Source organism: Cervus canadensis, chromosome 9, assembly GCF_019320065.1.
Source record: "Cervus canadensis isolate Bull #8, Minnesota chromosome 9, ASM1932006v1, whole genome shotgun sequence".
Classification (NCBI taxonomy): Eukaryota; Metazoa; Chordata; class Mammalia; order Artiodactyla; family Cervidae; genus Cervus; species Cervus canadensis.
In genome coordinates this window covers 15644504-15662505 of record NC_057394.1, presented here as the reverse complement: position 1 = coordinate 15662505, position 18002 = coordinate 15644504, and the positions used below count along the sequence as shown (strand labels likewise).

The 18002-nt window shown below is 40.5% G+C and overlaps 1 protein-coding gene across 2 annotated transcripts in view; it reads right to left on the bottom strand.

The window, feature by feature from the left end:
* The window catches only part of LOC122447477 (ATP-binding cassette sub-family C member 4-like), a 1659665-nt gene that overhangs the window by 45029 nt on the left and 1596634 nt on the right, over positions 1–18002 (bottom strand). For both annotated transcript variants that reach the window (XM_043478129.1, XM_043478124.1), the window contains exon 20: positions 12654–12733. In XM_043478129.1, coding sequence (XP_043334064.1) covers positions 12654–12733 — 80 coding nt within the window. The remainder of the gene's footprint in view (positions 1–12653; positions 12734–18002) is intronic.

Below are 18002 nucleotides of genomic sequence, written 5' to 3'. Positions count from 1 at the left end.
GATGCTGTCCTGTGAGCAGCTATTTCTGACAAACCACACTGGCCTCTAAATGAATTGTTAATGAAGTATATACAAAAGCAGTAAACAAAAGGAAAAGAAAATATTGCTTGTTTAAAAACCTGACCAATCAAAAAATTTGAAAAATAAGACATCAATTTATTGTTAGAGGCCACAACAGCAAGTTTTCACATAAGACTGGAGGAATTCCACACTTCTCTCGATCTCATAGAGAAATGATGGTTACTCCCGCTCTCCCAAATACCAATAATGGACAACATTTTAAGAGGCTTGCCATGTACGCTACCTCACAAATATTTCACAGGCATTGTTTAATCTAATTCTCACATCAATATGAATAGGAGAGATTATCCTCTCCATTTACAAAGCAGGAAACAGATGCTCAGAGTTTATTGACTTGTCCAAAGAAGGTAATTTTGACCCCAAACCTCTTCTTTTAATTCTTGCCTGATACTGTATCACATAGAGAGGCAAAATTTATACTTAAAAAGTTAACATCTAGAGAATTCCTGGGTGTCCAGTGGTTAGGACTCAGCACTTTTTCTGCCATAGACCCGGATTCGATCCCTGTTCAGAGAACTAGGATCCCATAAACCATGACATATGGCCCCCCCAAATTAATGTGTAAATATACTCTCTTGTTATATATTTTCCCTTCTGTCTGCATATTCTAATTTTATTGGATTTCCTGGGGTCAGATCTGGTCTCTCCCAAGTGGGGATCCAGTCCTCGATTCCCAGTTAATCAGGGAATAACAGCCTACTCAGCTCATAGAGCACTGATAGCTCTTAAAGTGAAAGTTGCTCAGTTGAGTCCGACTCTTTGCAACCCCATGGACTATAGAGTCCATGGAATTCTCGAGGACAGAATACTGGAATGGGTAGTCATTCCCTTCCCCAGGGGATCTTCCCAATCCAGGGATGGAATCCAGATCTCTCGCACTGCAGGTGGATTCTTTACCAGCTGAGCCACCAGGAAAGCCTGAAAGCTCTTAAAAGTGCTCACCAATAGAACATACTAACATATGTTAATTTAAGAATTATTCTTTAAATAAGAAAAAAGAAAATTTCATAAGAAAGATGAGTTCTAAGCCCCAAAAGCAAGATGACTTGGAAAAAAATATATAATTTTAATAAATACATAAACCCTAAGGACAGAAAATGAGGCTGAATAGCTTATAAGTTTAACATCTGTATGGTGTTTAGCATCAAGATAGAGGTAAAAACATTAAAATTTCACCAGGAAGTCTTGATCTGCAGAATTAACACTGTATTGTAGTACTGCAGATTTTAACATACTCCTTTCACAAGCACAGTTTGAAATACAAGAGCCTGTTTACCTCCTGTGCATTTAACTTACAAATTGCTTACAGTCCTGTAGAAATTCCTAGGTATCTATGACATGTTACTTTAAACTTTATCCTAAGGGATTCTGTTCTTGATAGTCTCTGTGAAGCTTGTGCCAAAGAACATGTTCTCATTAAACAAGAGTAAACATTTGCTTTTCTTATTTTATGCAAATAAATATTCCATCCATACTTTTGGCTCACTCCATCCAACCAGTCCATCCTAAAGGAGATAAGTCCTAGGTGTTCATTGGAGGGACTGATACTGAAGCTGAAACTCCAATACTTTGGCCACCTGATGTGGAGAGCTGACTCATTTGAAAAGACCCTGATGCTGGGAAAGATTGAGGGCAGGAGGAGAAGGGGATGACAGAGGATGAGACGGTTGGATGGCATCACTGACTCAATAGACATGGGTTTGGGTGGACTCCGGGAGTTGGTGATGGACAGGGAGGCCTGGCGTGCTTTGGTTCATGGGGTCACAGAGTTGGACATGACTGAGTGACTGAACTGAACTGAATTCTTATGTGAATTCTCTCTTGCTTGCTCTTATATTAGGCAAAATGTGAGTGCTCAGTCACTCAGTCCAGTCATGTCTGGCTTTTTGCAACCTCATGGACTGTAGCCCGCCAGGCTCCTCTGTCCATGGGGATTCTCCAGGCAATAATACTGGAGTGGATTGCCATGCCCTCCTCCAGGGGATCTTCCCAACCCAGGGATTGAACGCAGATCTCCCACATTGCAAGCGGATTTTTTATCATCTAAGCCACCAGCTCAGGCAAAATGTGAAATATGTACTTAATCATAAAGCCATTAATCAGTAAGCAGTAGTTTTATTATTTTTTCACAGTATTAAAAAATAAAAACAGGAAAATTAAGATTGCTAATATCTCAAAAGAATTTCTGAACCTTTAATTCTGTATCAGACTCTTAAGAATTCTGTTTCAAGCTATGGCAAATACAAATCATCCAAATAGCCTTAAACTATCACTGATTTTACAAAAGATATAACTTAAGTGCAGTAAACAAAGTAAGATTCACTTCTTGGCAAGAAAACAAGGCAAGATTTCCTTGTTATTTAGAGAGGAAAAAAATGATGACTAGTTTTTGATCTGTAAGCTGTTTACTGATGTGGGTGTAGGGCAAATTCTTCTACCTGTTCTGGAAACATGAGATTAAAAATAACCTCTCAATGAAATGGCAATCACTGTGCTACTGGCTAACACAAGATTCTTGTGGAGGCAGTAAAATCCTGAATAGACTACATGAAACTCTGAAAGGATTAAGAAAGAAAATGTAATTCATGTTAAAGAATACTCACTACCCTTCCATTACAGGAAAAATAGAAACAAAGGAAAAACATGGAACTCTTTTAAATGTAAGCTCCTAAGCTTCATACCTTTGTTGGTAAAGTAATGTCTCTTGATTTTAATATGCTGTCTAGGTTGGGCATAGCTTTTCTTCCAAGGAGAAAGCGTCTTTTAATTTCACAACTGCAGTCACCATCTGCAGTGATTTTGGAGGCCAAGAAAATAGTCTGTGACTGTTTCCATTGTTTCCCCATCTATTTGCCATGAAGTGATGGGACCAGATGCCATGATCTTAGTTTTCTGAATGTTGAGTTTTAAGCCAAATTTTTCACTCTCCTCTTCCACTTTTATCCAGAGACTCTTTAGTTCTTCTTCACTTTTTGCCATAAGGGTGGTGTCATCTGCATATCTGAAGTCATTGATATTTCTCCCGGCAATCTTAATTCCAGCTTGTACTTTATCCAGCCTGGCATTTCACATGATGTACTCTGTATAAAAGTTAAATAAGCAGGGTGACAATATACAACCTTGATGCATTCCTTTCCTGGTTTGGAACCAGTCTGTTGTTCCATGTTCAGTTCTAACCATTGCTTCTTGACCTGCATACAGATTTCTCAGGAGGCAGGTCAGGTGGTCTGGCATTCCCATCTCTTGAAGAATTTTCCATAGTTTGTTGTGATCCACACAGTCATAGGCTTTGGCATAGTAAATAAAACAGAAGAAGATGTTTCTCTGGAACTCTCTTGCTTTATCGATGATCCAGCAAATGTTGTCAATTTGATCTCTGATTCCTCTGTCTTTTCTAAAATCAGCTTGAACATCTGGGAGTTCATGGTTCACTTATTGTTGAAGCCTCGCTTGGAGAAATTTGAGCATTACTTTGCTAGCATGTGAGATGAGTGCAATTGTGCCGTAGTTTGAGCACTGTTTGGCATTGCCTTTCTTTGGGATTGGAATGAAAACTGAACTTTCCAGTCCTGTGGCCATTGTTGAGTTTTCCAAATTTGCTGGCATTTTCAGTGCAGCACTTTCACAGCATCATCTTTTAGGATTTGAAATAGCTTGACTGGAATTTCATCACCTCCACTAGTTTGTTCATAGTGATGTTTCCTAAGGACCACTTGACTTCACATTTCAGGATGCCTGGCTCTAGGTGAATGATCACACCATCATGATTATCTGGGTCATGGAGATCTTTTTTGTATGGTTCTTCTGTGTATTCTTGCCACCTCTTCTTAATATCTTCTGCTTCTGCTAGGTCCATAAGATTTCTGTCCTTTATTGTGCCCATCTTTACATGAAATGTTCCCTTGGTATCTCTGATTTTCTTGAAGAGATCTCTAGTCTTTCCCATTCTATTGTTTTCCTCTATTTCTTTGCATTGTTCGCTAAGGAAGGTTTTCTTATCTCTCCTTGCTATTTTTTGGAACTCTGTATTCAAATTGGTATATCTTTCCTTTTCTCCTTTGCCTTTATCTTCTCTTTTTTCCTCAGCTACTTGTAAGGCCTCCTCAGGCAACCATTTTGCTGCTTTACATTTCATTTTCTTGGGGATGGTCTTGATTACCACCTCTTGTAAAATGTCACGAACCTCCATTCACAGTTTTTCAGGGACTCTGTCTATCAGATCTAATCCCTTGAATCTATTTGTCACTTCCACTGTATAATCATAAGGGATTTGATTTAGGTTATAGCTGAATGATTCAGTGGTTTTCCCTACTTTCTCCGTCTAGTCAAAGCTATGGTTTTTCCAGTAGTCGTGTAAGGATATGAGAGTTGGACAATAAGAAAGCTGAGCACTGAAGAATTGATGCTTTTGAACTGTGGTGTTGGGGAAGACTCTTGAAAGTCCCTTGGTCTGCAAGGAGATCAAACCAATCAGTCCTAAATGAAATCAATCCTGAATATTCATTGGAAGGATGGACGCTGAAGCTGAAACTCCAGTACTTTGGCCACCTGATGCGAAGAACCAACTCATTGGAAAAGACCCTGATGCTGGGTAAGATTGAAGGCGGGAGGAGAAGGGGACAACAGAGGATGAGATGGTTGGATGGCATCACTGACGCAATGGATATGCGTTAGAGTAGGCTCCAGGAGTTGGTGATTGACACAGAAGCCTGGCGTGCTGCAGTCCATGGGGTCGCAAAGAGTCGGTCATGACTGAGTGACTGAACTGAACTGAAACTTAATGCCAGCCTCGGGTTATTACTGATTCTGCATGTAAGCAGATATGGTACCGTGCATATCTCAGGAGGTTCAGAGTTCAGCTCTGGATCCCAGATCCCACCTTTATCACCTCTGTTTGCTCTGACCTCACCCAACTCAGTTAACTATGTTTAGTCAGAACACTACAGAACACTGGGGTGTCATATTTCTATGATGGTATTTACACAAACATAGGAACCCTAAGACTAAGCTTCTGGAAACCCACCCTTTCCTTGGGATACACTAATCACACTCTTCATCCCTCATTTGGCTGTCTTGTATCTTTTCACAACCATACCAGCTCTGGGACCTTGGTATCCTTTAATTTGCTCCCATTGGGAGTCACAGCTAACTCCACTGAAAAGTGAATGGTGGTGCCTGGTTTATAATTTGTTAACCAACTCAACAGAAAGCATTAGGGAAACATGGTGCACTTCTTCCTTCATGTTCAGCGTATCTCATTGATCAATAGTTTTCTTTCTACCTTTTGTCAGGGTTCAAACTTATTACAAAATTCAAACCTGGAGTCTATCTATTTGCTACTTTGAAAAGACACACCTTAAAAATAATAGCATTTAAATGTGGAGATAAAACACTGAAAAAGGTTCCCCATAAAAACACTAAGCAAAAGAAAGCTATAGTACCTATCTACACCACTGTAAACATGAAGTAAGGTAGGATTTTTAGAAATAAAGGGAAATATTTAATGAGAATAGAGGGTCAATTTATCCAGAAGATCATTTTTAAAGTCTACATTTATATAATATTTTAATAATATAGTGCCAAAATATAAAAATGAAAATCTGACAGAACTCAGGAGAAATAGGCTATTCAATATTCACAGTACAATATTTAAACTGATAAAACAAGCAGATAAAATAAAAAGGGATATAGAACATATTGAAAACATGATTAGTAGAAGTGACTGAATTAAATACACAATACTGCAGTCAATAACTACATAAAATATTATCTTTAATTACATATGTGCTATGCTAGGGCAAGAATCAATAAACGTCAAGGGACATAAATTGTACACAACATATTCTAACTTACAGGCATTTAACTAGAAATCAGTAACAAAAAGGTAACTAGAAAATCAATAAATGTTTGAAGCTAAATAACACTCTTGAAAATATTGCCGTGTTCAAATTACAATAAAATTAGAAAGCATTTGACATAAAAGAAAATGAAAATCCACTAATATTCAAATTGGAAGCTTCAAACTAAAATTATGCTTGGAAGTAAACTTACAGTTTAAGCATTTTTTATAGGCAACAGAGAATATATGGGAAATCTCTGTATTTTCCTCTTAATTTCTTTTGTGAATTGCAAAAATGCTCTAATAAAAAACAAAATCTTACAAAAAAAAAGAGTAAAAGTCAAGAGTTTTAAGATACTTTTTCTAATTAAAAAAAAACAAAAAACAGAAAATAACACCCAGCATCTTAAACTAAAGTATGTATAAGAATGGGAATAGGAGAAAAGCAAACATGAATGAAAGAGAAGACTAACTTTTAAGCAGAAAAATCAACAAAACAAGTTCAAAATCCACAGGGCCAGTTATCACAAAGGACAGGTGGAACTCCTGACTAGGAGTTGATGCTGTTCTCCAAAGGCAGAATATCTTTTTCTCAAAGGAAGCGTTAGCTTTTAAGGCCTTTCAGCTGACTGAATTGTGTCTACCAGAGTATCTAGGATAATTCTCCTTACTTAAAGTCAACCAATTATAGACTTTAATCACATCTACAAAATCCCTATAGAACAACACCTAGATTACCTTTTGATTGAATAACTGGGGAATGTAGTCTGGCCACGTTGACACAAAAAATTGACCTTTACAAAATATAAACCTTTCCTATTTCTTTTTAAGAGGCCTGCATAATTCTGATACCAAAAGCTGATAAAACATTTCAACAAAAGCAAATTACATACCAATATCCTTCAAGAACAACAGATACAAAATTTCTTGACAGAATATTAATGAATTACACACAATGATACATAAAAAAATAAAAAGATGCTATATCATGACCAAGTAGAGCTTGCTCCAGGAATGTAAGATTAATCTTCAAATACCAATCACTTAATTCACATTAAAAGAGTAAAGGTGAATAATCATATGATTATCTGAAGAGATGTAGAAAAAAATATTTGTCCAAATTTAACACCTATTCTTGATTTTTTTTAAAAAGTAAAATTCTTGGCAATTAAGGAATTAACAGAAACATCTTCAATCTGATAACAGATATCTACCTTAAAAAAATGACAGTTAACATCATTCATAATGAAAAAATGTTGAAAAAGTTTTGTCCTAAGAGTTCAAGAATGTCTTATCACTTCTATTCCACAGTATATGGAAGCTCTAGTCACAAAAAAAAAAAAAATATTGGAAATGAAGAAGTAAAACTGTCGTTATTTACAGTTGACATGATTATTTATGAAAAAATCCTACAGAATTTTAAAAAACACCAGCACCAACTCCAGAAATGCAAAGTGAATTCACAAATAAATCAACAATATTTCCATAAACTAGCAACAAGCAGTAGAAATGGTATTAAAAATAATCCAATACTATAATGAAAACACATCAAATATTCAGGAATAAGTTTAACCAAAGAAGTATAAGATGCCTATACTAAAAATTTAAAAAAAAAATTTGTAAAATTAAAGATCTAAATAAGCAGAGAGAAAGACCATATCCATAATTGCAGATTCAACATTGTTAAAACTCAGAATCCTCAAATTGATCTACAGCTAAAAGAAAATATTAATAAAAATTCCAGCAGACTTTGATTAAAAATCCATTGAAAGGCTTCTAAAATTTACACAGAAAAGTAAAGAATCTAGAATGATCAAAATAATCTTGACAAAGAAGTACAAAGTTAGAGGACGTCAACTACTGGGTTTTGTGTCATACCAAAATGTACAATAACCAAGACTGCAATATTGCTACAAGGATAAGCAGATCAGTGGAACAAAGTACAGTATACAGACACACACGTCCTTACATTGATTCAAAGGATTTTTAACCAAGTGTCAATTTTAATGAATGTGGCTAGAATAACTGGAAAAAAATAAACATCAACCACTAACTATTCTTCCATTCACAAAAAATTAATGCAAGTGCATCAATTTCTAAAAAGGAAGAATAATAGGAAAGTATCTTCACCCTCTTAAGGATACCCAAACATTTCTTAGGATACAAAAACATGAACTACAAAAGGAAAAAAAAATGATACACATTATACTACATCAAAATTAAAACTTGATCTCCATTAAAAACATAAAAAGGAGAGACAGACTGGAAGAAAATATCCACAAGGCACTAGTATTAAATATATAAAAGCTAAACATCCCCAATGGGAATTTGAGGGAGAGGGTAAAGGATGGGATCAACACATCACAGAGATCTCACAATGACAAAGTCATTGCTCAGGGACAGAGGCTGGAATGCTTTCTACACACTTTCCCTGACATCTCTATACAATGAAATGTAAGGGTCACTGGTACTGATACAAGTAAAGGCAGTCCCACTCTGTGTTTCTATAAAAGGAAGTGATTCAACCTATTAGGCTAAATCTTAGGCTTGCTTTGTTCTCAATACCCAGATGCAGCAGCTTATTCTTTTGCACCCTCTTTTATGGAAAGAAGTGACTGAGGTCAACTCCTTCACATTTTCTTTATCTTGGGCACTTTCACTTAATAAAACTGCAGCCAGTGCATTCTGTGTGTGCTGAGGAGGGAATGACAAGGTCCCTGGTGTTCTCACCACAACCAGCATTGGTGGCTCAAGCAGCCCCAGATTAGCCCTTTGTGTCCATGAAAGGATGTGAAGAGTCAATTATGTGAGCTCAGCCAAGCTCCTGCTGTTGTGTGGGTGTGGATGAGGAGTGTGGGGGAGAGAAATATTTTGTAATTCCACTTTCCTCAATAAATGACAGCAGCTTGGTGAGGGCGGTCGTGTGCAAGTTCAGATGCTCAGTGCAGTCCCCAACATTTATTTTAAGAAATTAAAATGTCTAAATCTGACTTCTATACCTTATCTTCATTTTCACATGTTTGGCTAACAGAAAGACTTCTTGGAAGTGATGATTTTAATGAAAAGAATTGTAGACAAGATAATTGAGATACCTTACTCAATATTATCTGGAACTTTGGCAAATTGAATGAAAATTAAATTAATTTGAAATAGTTAATGTTCAATGGTCTATCTTGAAAACAATCTATTTTTATTGTGAGCCTACATTAGAAAGTATACATTAAAATTTTCAAGGATGACAAACCTAGAATCTCTGTGATACAAACTCATAAGGTGGTATTTACAGGCCTGGAAACTGTCTAAGACAATATCAGGGTTTCCCTGGTAGCTCAGCTGGTAAAGAATCCACCTGCAATGCAGGAGACCCTGGTGCGATTCCTGGGTCAGGAAGATCCGCTGCAGAAGGGATAGGCTACCCACTCCAATATTCTTGGGCTTCCCTGCTGGCTCAGGTGGTAAAGAATCCACCTGCAATGCGGGAGAACTGGGTTTGATCCCTGGGTTGGGAAAATCCCCTGGAGAAGGGCAGGACTACCCACTCCAGTATTCTGGCCTGGAGAATTCCATAGACAGAGGAACCTGGCAGGCCATGGAGTGGCAAAGAGTCAGGCACAACTGAGCAACTTTAAGAAACAAGGGAAAGAAACCCATTATTTAGTGCTCAACATGCACATAGATGTGACATGAAGAATTCTAATAAAACAATTTCACTTTGTTTTCTCAACAAACCTTAAGAAGTTGGTATTATTTTCTCTGTTTCACAGAGAAGGAGAGTGTGGTTTTGTGGGGCAGAGGCAGGATGACAGAGAACTAGGACTCAAGCTTGGAAAGGGAGGCTGAGGGGCTCAGTACTGCACTTTAAACCTGTTGATATCATAAATGATTATCAGGTGGAATTACACTTCATAATTTTTTTTATGCTACTTTCTTTCTTCTTTTGGAACTGCAAACAGCTCTACTTTGGCCAATGACTATAATGTTACTGGACATGCAACATTTCTGGTAGCTGCAAGAGTCAGTGCACAGGACGGTGTACAAACTCATGATCACCCTCTGTTGGGATGCGGTCTGTGAGTGACATCAACTGTTGGGTGGACTGTCCTGCAGTGTGGACCACTACTCAGTATCCAGGGTTTTCATTAGCCACACTTGGCATCACTACTGCAAAATATTAAATTACCTGAGATTTATTTAAGGGAACAAGAAGGAACTAGATGAGGAAAAGTATATGGAGTAAACACTTTAAAATTAATAAAAATGAAAATGATAAAGTATCAAATACACCAAGGATAAGCAGAGTTATCAAAAAGTGAATTTGAACACACTTGGCACTATGTCCTTTAAAACAAAACTGAACAACCCCCTTCAAGACCCTTCCCTTCCCCACTCTCAGGTGATGACAGAGAGAAAAGATTGGAACCCATGTGGGAACTCAGCTTTAGGGAACCCCTCCTGCCTCACCATTTACAGTGGCCTTTTCTTCTCATCTGGGATCAAAGGTCACCTCCTAGAAGCTCCACCCACCTCCTGAGGCAGTCTCCCTCATTGCCTCCAGCCTCCACATCCAGTCTGCCTTCAAAGCCTTCCACTTGCACAATTAGGATCCCAAAGGCAGCAAGGGGTGAATCTCTGAATGTCTCCCTCCCCTGGGAGAGGTGGAGGAGACCCCTGAGGTGAGGATTTCATGACTGGCTTACTGCTGTACCTCAGGGCCTCAACTCTAACCCCTGTCTGATGAAGGGAAGGAGGGATAGAATACCATCCACCACCTCATACACACCCCCAACTCACAAACTACAAACCTCAACAACCAGCAACACCTCCTTGACTCTACATTCCAGATGGACCTCTCTCTTTTGGTCAGACTCCTTCCAGGAGTAGCCTGCCTTCACCTCAACTCCCTCCATGCCTCCTGGATTTGCAGCCCTTTGCAGGCTGGCTTCCTCACATCTGAAATCTGTTCCTCGGCTCACCAGACACTTCCTGATTCCGAATCAGCTGACAACTTTCCTTGGACTCACCTCCTTTGCACTGAACAGATCTGTCCATCCTCAGTTCCCTAACTTATCTCCTCCTCTTTTCCTTGCTGTTCATTGTGTGTCTCCTCTGCTTCCCTTCCCTCTCTGCTTCTTCTCTGAATATTGAGGCTTCCATAAGCTTCTTTCTGATCTTGCCCCCTAAAAAAGCTTCACTCTCTCTAGGCAACCTTATCCATCTTCATCAATCCAGCTACGACCCTCTCAGTAAACAATACTCAGGTGTCACGCTCATCCTAGGTCTCTCCCTCAAATACCAGACTCTTACTTTCAGTGACCTACAGGATGCCTCCACCTGGAGGTCCCAAACTTCAAGATAAACTACAAGTGGAAGAGCTGGGACTGGAAATCAGTGAGATTCTAATTTTCTCTTCTCACACAACTGAGAATGTTTTACACTGAAATCAGGTAGCATCTCTCCCTGTCCCTCTTTACATCATGCAAAGATACGTGACAGATTCTGACTGTGAAGCTAACCATGTGCTAAGCACACAGTGGACCAAACAGCTTTGGAAACTCAACCTTGGCCCAGCTAGCAGTAGCAAAGAAACACAAAGATTTCACAAAATCTTAATGTAATTAGCAATGATAGTCGAAACGTGGCACTGCTATATTGAAAGATTGTTTCTGGGGATAAATCATATAGCTAAACCCAAAAGGACTTATTTATAAAATAAGTCTGCAGAAGAGAAAAAAATCAGACATCTTCGCAGCACAAGTGCACTGCCTCTGAGTCTCAGCTTACTTCACACTGGTCAACCATAGAAGCCTTTACCAATAGGCTGTGCTGTCTTAAGTCATATTCATTGCTGTATTTCTCTGTGCATGTTTTGATAAAGGCATTTCATTTCCAAAATTAACACTTGGAAATGAAGAAGGTCTGCACAGACTGAATCATTGAAAAGTAGACAAAATGAAATAATAGAAAAAACACCCCACATGAGCAATGATACTGAATGTGAGGATGAGGGATGACATGATCCAACATCATTTCTTTAGCACCTCAAGTTGACAGACAAAACAAAGGCTGGATACAAGATATTCCTGTGGGTATTTGTCTTTTTTTCCTTAAAGACACCTTAAGAAAATCAATTAACATATGAAAAGAAAAGCTGCCTACAAAAACATTTTCTGAGATGACTTTCATTCCCTAATTGAATTACTGGCTTTAAGACTTTGTATCTTCAATAACTGCTCTCTATTGTCTTTGTTCAAGTACAATTTTCACCTTATTTTTACTAATCTTTTCTTTGTAACCATACTTAGCTTATTAAAAAAACAACAACAAAGCAGTATAGTAAATATTTGTCCTTTGTGGTAATACAATGCATAATTTAGTTCCTCTAGGTTAACTTTCCATGAGAGGTGATTGTTTCTGTGAGCATAAGAAATGTGCTCACAGTAAAGGGAATCCAGTGAGATACCTGGAAGGCAGAGGGAGAACCACTTACCCAGCATGTCACTGCTTTAGACCAACCTTGAAGTGACTGTGTAGCCACTCCTGGCCCAGGTGTCACTCATGTTAACTCAGCCTCCCAATCACAGCCGCCCCTTTCTCTTACAAAACATGACCTTTGCTCAAGGTAACAGGATACACTGCCAGGCTGAAAGGTCCACCCTCAGCCCCTGTGAAAAGGCCTTGAGAAACAGGTACTCTACCATTCTCTGGGAGAACTTTGACAGGACTGGTACATTACCTGGATGAAATCAAGAAATGTCAGGGGCAGCGAGTCATCCATATGCCCAGTGTCTTTGGAGAAACGATTTAAAATTCTTCCTGTATGAAAAGGATATGAGAAATTACTCATTTCCCCAGACAGACCCTGTAAGAGGAACAATCCATGATCAAATCAAAACAATATTTTAAAATTATATATATTTAATATATTATAAATTCATATGAAACACACCAATGTCAGTGGTGAAGAAAGAGAAAACAGGATGATACCTAAAGAGAAGCAAAGATACCAAATGACCGTGGTTGGGAAACTGAAATTGAGGTGTTATTTTTTAAAAGAATTGGTGGGGGAAATCTCATGGCTGTATCGGGAAGGGTTGGTGGATTTGAGAAAGTTTCTTTCTTTTACATCCATCCCACTTGAGACACTCACCAAGTGCCAAGTTGGTAAACTACCAGTTTCAAAATACTTCAATTAATCCTATTACTCTGATTTTGCTTTAGTTAAAAGCAAAATTATCAAATTAATTTTGTTAAGTGATACTCTTTAAATAAATATAACTATAACTGCTCTATAATTTTTTCTCTCAAGATGGTTCACAGAACTTCACATTTTGGGAAATCTGGGGAAATTGTGGATTCCTGCCATATCCAGGTTGTGAGTTTACTACCAGGGTAACAAGTCTTTATTTCCAGAGGTGTACTGGGTATGATAAACATAATCATGCTTAAGCAATCAAGAAGAACAGAGGAATGGAGGCAGAAAAACTAAAATATCGATTAATGACTAAAAATCACTTATCATCACTAACTTTATTTACCTACTCAGAATCCATGAAAACAGTATATCCTAGAGGCTGTGGGTTTGGAAGACAAGAATTTCTAATAAATATCTAGTGTGAACTAAAAATGCCACCTGTCATATCAGTAAACAAAGGATGCTGCAACCATAAGGACCCTGCAGCCATCTTCCGATGGTGCACCCTGAGAAAACTCAGGATGAGAAAACATAGGATACTGACCCCAAATAGCCGAGATGCATCTCAAAGGAATGATTTCAACGAGCCCAGACTCTTGTATCCTCCCATATACAGAAAAGTGCTAAATTCCCTAACTGGAAGAATCTGATTTTCTTTTATTCACAGGAATCATTTGATGCTCTGACTACCTGGTCTTTGTTGCAAAAATGCCTATATATCCTTCCTCCCCTTGCCTCTTGTCTCTTTGGAACAGTATCTGAGAGTTATCTCAGAGCCTGTGTCCTGAGCATAAATCCTTAGTTTTGTCCATCGAATAAAGCATAATTCTCAATTTTTAGGTTGTACTTTTTTTTTTCAGTTAATAGTAGTCTTTCTATGATTAAATGTGAAGAAACTGAAGCTACAGACACACACACACATACACACACACACATACACACATACACAGAGACTACTTTGGTGTAGCAACTCTTGAGAAATATATTATCTAGGCTCCTGAACTTCTTTCATAATTGAGGCTTTGTGAAGACAGCCTACAGGTGAGATGTGGCATCTCTAGGTGCTCTTCCTGACCTCTGTCACAGGTGACTTCCTTCCAAGGCCCTTCAGACAAAGCCAGTGGCTGGGGACTGAGTTTCCACTGCCACGATGTGTGACTCTCCTGTTCTCTACAGGGCACCTGGCTCACCGGAAGCACAGGGTGAGTTGAGGCCACTGGAGGCTGTCGCTCTTGGCCAGGCCAGCATTAGAGGCTGAGCCTCAACTTTCCTGTCTCAGACTTAGGAAATACAGACTCCAGAAACTGTCTTTTAGTGATACCTTTATAGGTCCAAGTAACAACTTTTCTGAGCCTCTATGAATGTCTGCTTTAGAGGGTGAATCTCAGGATTAAATTGGCTCATGCAGGTAAACGAACCAAGTCATAATGCCAGGAGAATTAACAGGTATCCAAATCACCAAGGTGAAAGAATAATTATTCCCCCAGGTTCTGCAGCATCATGTCACCTGGGAAAGTCTACCAGGTACTGTGGGAAGGTCCACTTGTTATTAATAAAATGCAGATTCTGATTCAGGAATGTTAGTGGGGAACTAGAGAGTCTGCATTTCTTATTAAGTGGCCAGTTGATGGTGGCTTCCCAGATCATGCTTTGAGGGGCAAGTAGTTGTTCAGTTGCTCTGCCCTGTCTGACCCTTTGTGACCCCATGGACTGTAGCACACCAGTTTCCCTGCCCTTCAGCACCTCCCAGAGCTTGTTCAAACTCATTTCCATTGAGTTGATTATGCCATCCAACCATCTCATCCTCTATCACTCCCTTCCCCACCTGCCCTCAATCTTTCCCAGCATCAGGGTCTATTCCAGTGAGTTGGCTCTTCACATCAGGTGGCCAAAGTACTGGAGCTTCAGCTTCAGCATCAGTCCTTCCAATGAATACTCAGAATTGATTTCCTTTAGAACTGACTGGTTTGAGGCTTGGTCTCCTTGTTTTCCAAGGGACTCTCAAGAGTCTTTTCCAGCACCACAATTTGAAAGCATCAATTCTTTGGCACTCAGACTTCTTTATGGTCCAGGGGCAAGAGACTGGACTATTATTTAATCAATTCAGTTGTAGAAACATTAAAATCAGATGGACAATTTCCCACATATTCTTATTGATTTTGCAGCTTCCCTAGTCATTTTTTTACTTTGCAAAATAGCAATATGGAAATAAGGAAAACACATGTCAAGAAATGTTAAAGGTATAGTTCAAATGGTTGTGATTTTCTTGCTGGAAAAAATGCAAAGTTAAACGTAGCAGGATTCAGAAACACTACAAGCATGATTGGTCTTAGAAAGTGCTGGAAGCAGTGCTAGATTGTTTTTTAATATGAATAGGCTACTCAAGGATGAAAATTACATGAAAATCACCCCTTTACCTTTCACCAGATGTATGAGTCTTATGGTCTGAGAGACCCAGGGTTAACAAATATGTAAAATACAAGGAAAACAAAAGCAATGAGAAAAACCATCTCTCCACAGAGTGACTACAAAAACTGTCAATGTTTTTGATCAACTTTTTGATAAAAATTAAAAAAATCAAAGTTTTGACCAACTGTGAAAGATGGTCAAAAGACTGAAGTCTTATTCACCAATGCATGGAGTATAGAAAATGTGAGATTAGAAAGTTTAATAGCTACTACCTTGCACTAACAGACATTAAGAGAATAAATGGTGTTTACAGAATATTTCATTGGGCTTTGGGATACACTATTGTAACCAGAGCTGTGATTTCAAGTTCATGACCTTGTCGTATTGAAGTTTTTTTAAAGGTCTTCAAATAAAAATCCTTATGATAAATTTCCTTCATAGGCACACCTTGACTCTTCATCCACATGGCCCCTGCTGGAATATCTCCAGGGATGTAGAGGGAAGGAGGACTCACATGAACAGGGGTACCCAATCTATTTTCAGACTGTTATGTTAGATGGGGCTTTCTCACATTAAACTGAATCTTGCTTTTCTGAAACACCAACCTGTGTCACTTTTTCTGCCCTTATAAACACACAAAGTGAATCTACTTTCTCTTGATATGACAGCCTTTCAACTCCTTGAAAGAAGTGAATCAGACCCTTTGCAGCAACTACTCCTTGGTACCTCAGTAATCCCTCATCAGGTACGGTTCCCCATCTTGGCCATGGACTCTTGACTGGACTTTGACGGCCAGGCTCAGTTAATGATTTGTGCCCAAGACTACATCAATACCCCAGGTATTGGGATAAATTTGTATCCCCACCTCCCCTATCCTGCACAGGATAAAGTCAATTACAAAGCCAACAATGATGGCAAATTTTGGAGGCCAGATCACATTTGGGATGTGTGTATAATGAAAATCCACGTGACTCCCACCTGCACTGCACTGGTAGATTTGGGGGAAAAACCGAGCAATATTTGTAAGCGGCTCTAAGAGCACATCCTTTCTGATCCAGAAATTCCACTTCTAGGAATGTGTCCCCAGTAGTTCATAAATGAATCAAAGGTTTGAATGTTGCATATTTGTCAGGTCAGAAGTAGAAAACAACCTGAACAAGTCTGAAACAAGACTATAACGTTTTATGTACAATTTGAATTTTTTCAAGATAGTCTCATCTTTCTTCAACAACTGTGTACTGTGCAAAAAGGTAAGTAGGGCCCCCGCCCCACCCCGGGCGCCCTGTCCGTTCGGCACCCCTTTGGGCAGGCGTGCGGGGACACTGCCCGGCCTGTTTCTGTGAGGTCGTGCGTGACCAGTCGTCCTGAGCCCACAGTGGCCAGATTTAGCAGAGATATCTCAGAAACTGCTGGCTGCAGAAGTCCTTCTGTCTGGGGCAGAAGCGCCCCGGCTGCTCCCAGGCCTCTTCTGAGGACGGGCGTGGGGAGCGGGCAGGGTGGGCACCACAATGGAGGCCCTTGGTGCCCAAGAAGCACAGCAGCAGCCTCTGCCTCCCGGACGCCTGGACGCTGCGGGGGAGCACCCTCTCCCCCCTTGGAGGGACCAGAGGCAGACCTGGGGAAGCATGCATGGCTTCCTGCGCCGGGCGATCAGTTCCACCTGTTTGTGAGCTACAGAAGCGTGGATGTCGTGTGGACCCACGGGCTCACTGGCCGCCTGGAGGCCGAGCTCCCGGGGCTGAGGGTGTGCCTGCACGAGCGGGACTTCACGCCCGGCAGGAACGTGCTGGAGAACATGGCGGCCTGCATCCAGCAGAGCCAGAAGGTGCTGCTGGTGCCGAGCGAGGACTTCGTGCAAAGCCGCTGGTGCTTCCTGGAGGCCGACCTGTCCCTCGTGGGCTCCTGACTGGAGAGGAAGCTGGTCCTCCCCGTCCTGCTGCGGCCCTGCCGGGTCCCGCTGCACCTCAGCCACCTGACCTACCTGGAGGCCACGGACGGCCGCTTCTTCCAGAAGCTGGTGCAGCTCCTGTGCATCCCCAACCAGCGCCTGGCGCACCCCCGGCCCTGCGTTCGGCCCCCGCCCTCTACAGCAGGAAGGCCCTTCTGACCCTGGACTGCATCAACAGGGACAGCCTGCCCTCGTGGAAGGTGGGCAGCTTCAGCATGCTGGCGGTGCCAGACCCCCTGAAGGAGGTGCTGGAGGACCCCGAGCTGTAAAGCGAGCTGTGGGCATCCTGAAAGGCGTGCGCTCGCCCCGCTGCTTCCTGCGTTATCTGGGCTGCAGGGTCATCCCTGCCATAGTCCTGATTCTCCTCTCCGCAGCCTCGCTGTTCTTACCCTTCATCTTTGGGGCTTGGCAAAACCAGCAAGCTCAGCGGCTCCTCGTGATCAGCGCCAATGTATTTTTCGGCCCCCTTTTTCATGATCTTAAGCGTCAACACCCTGTGCTGGTTCCGAAGGTCTTCCAAGAGGACCCTGCGG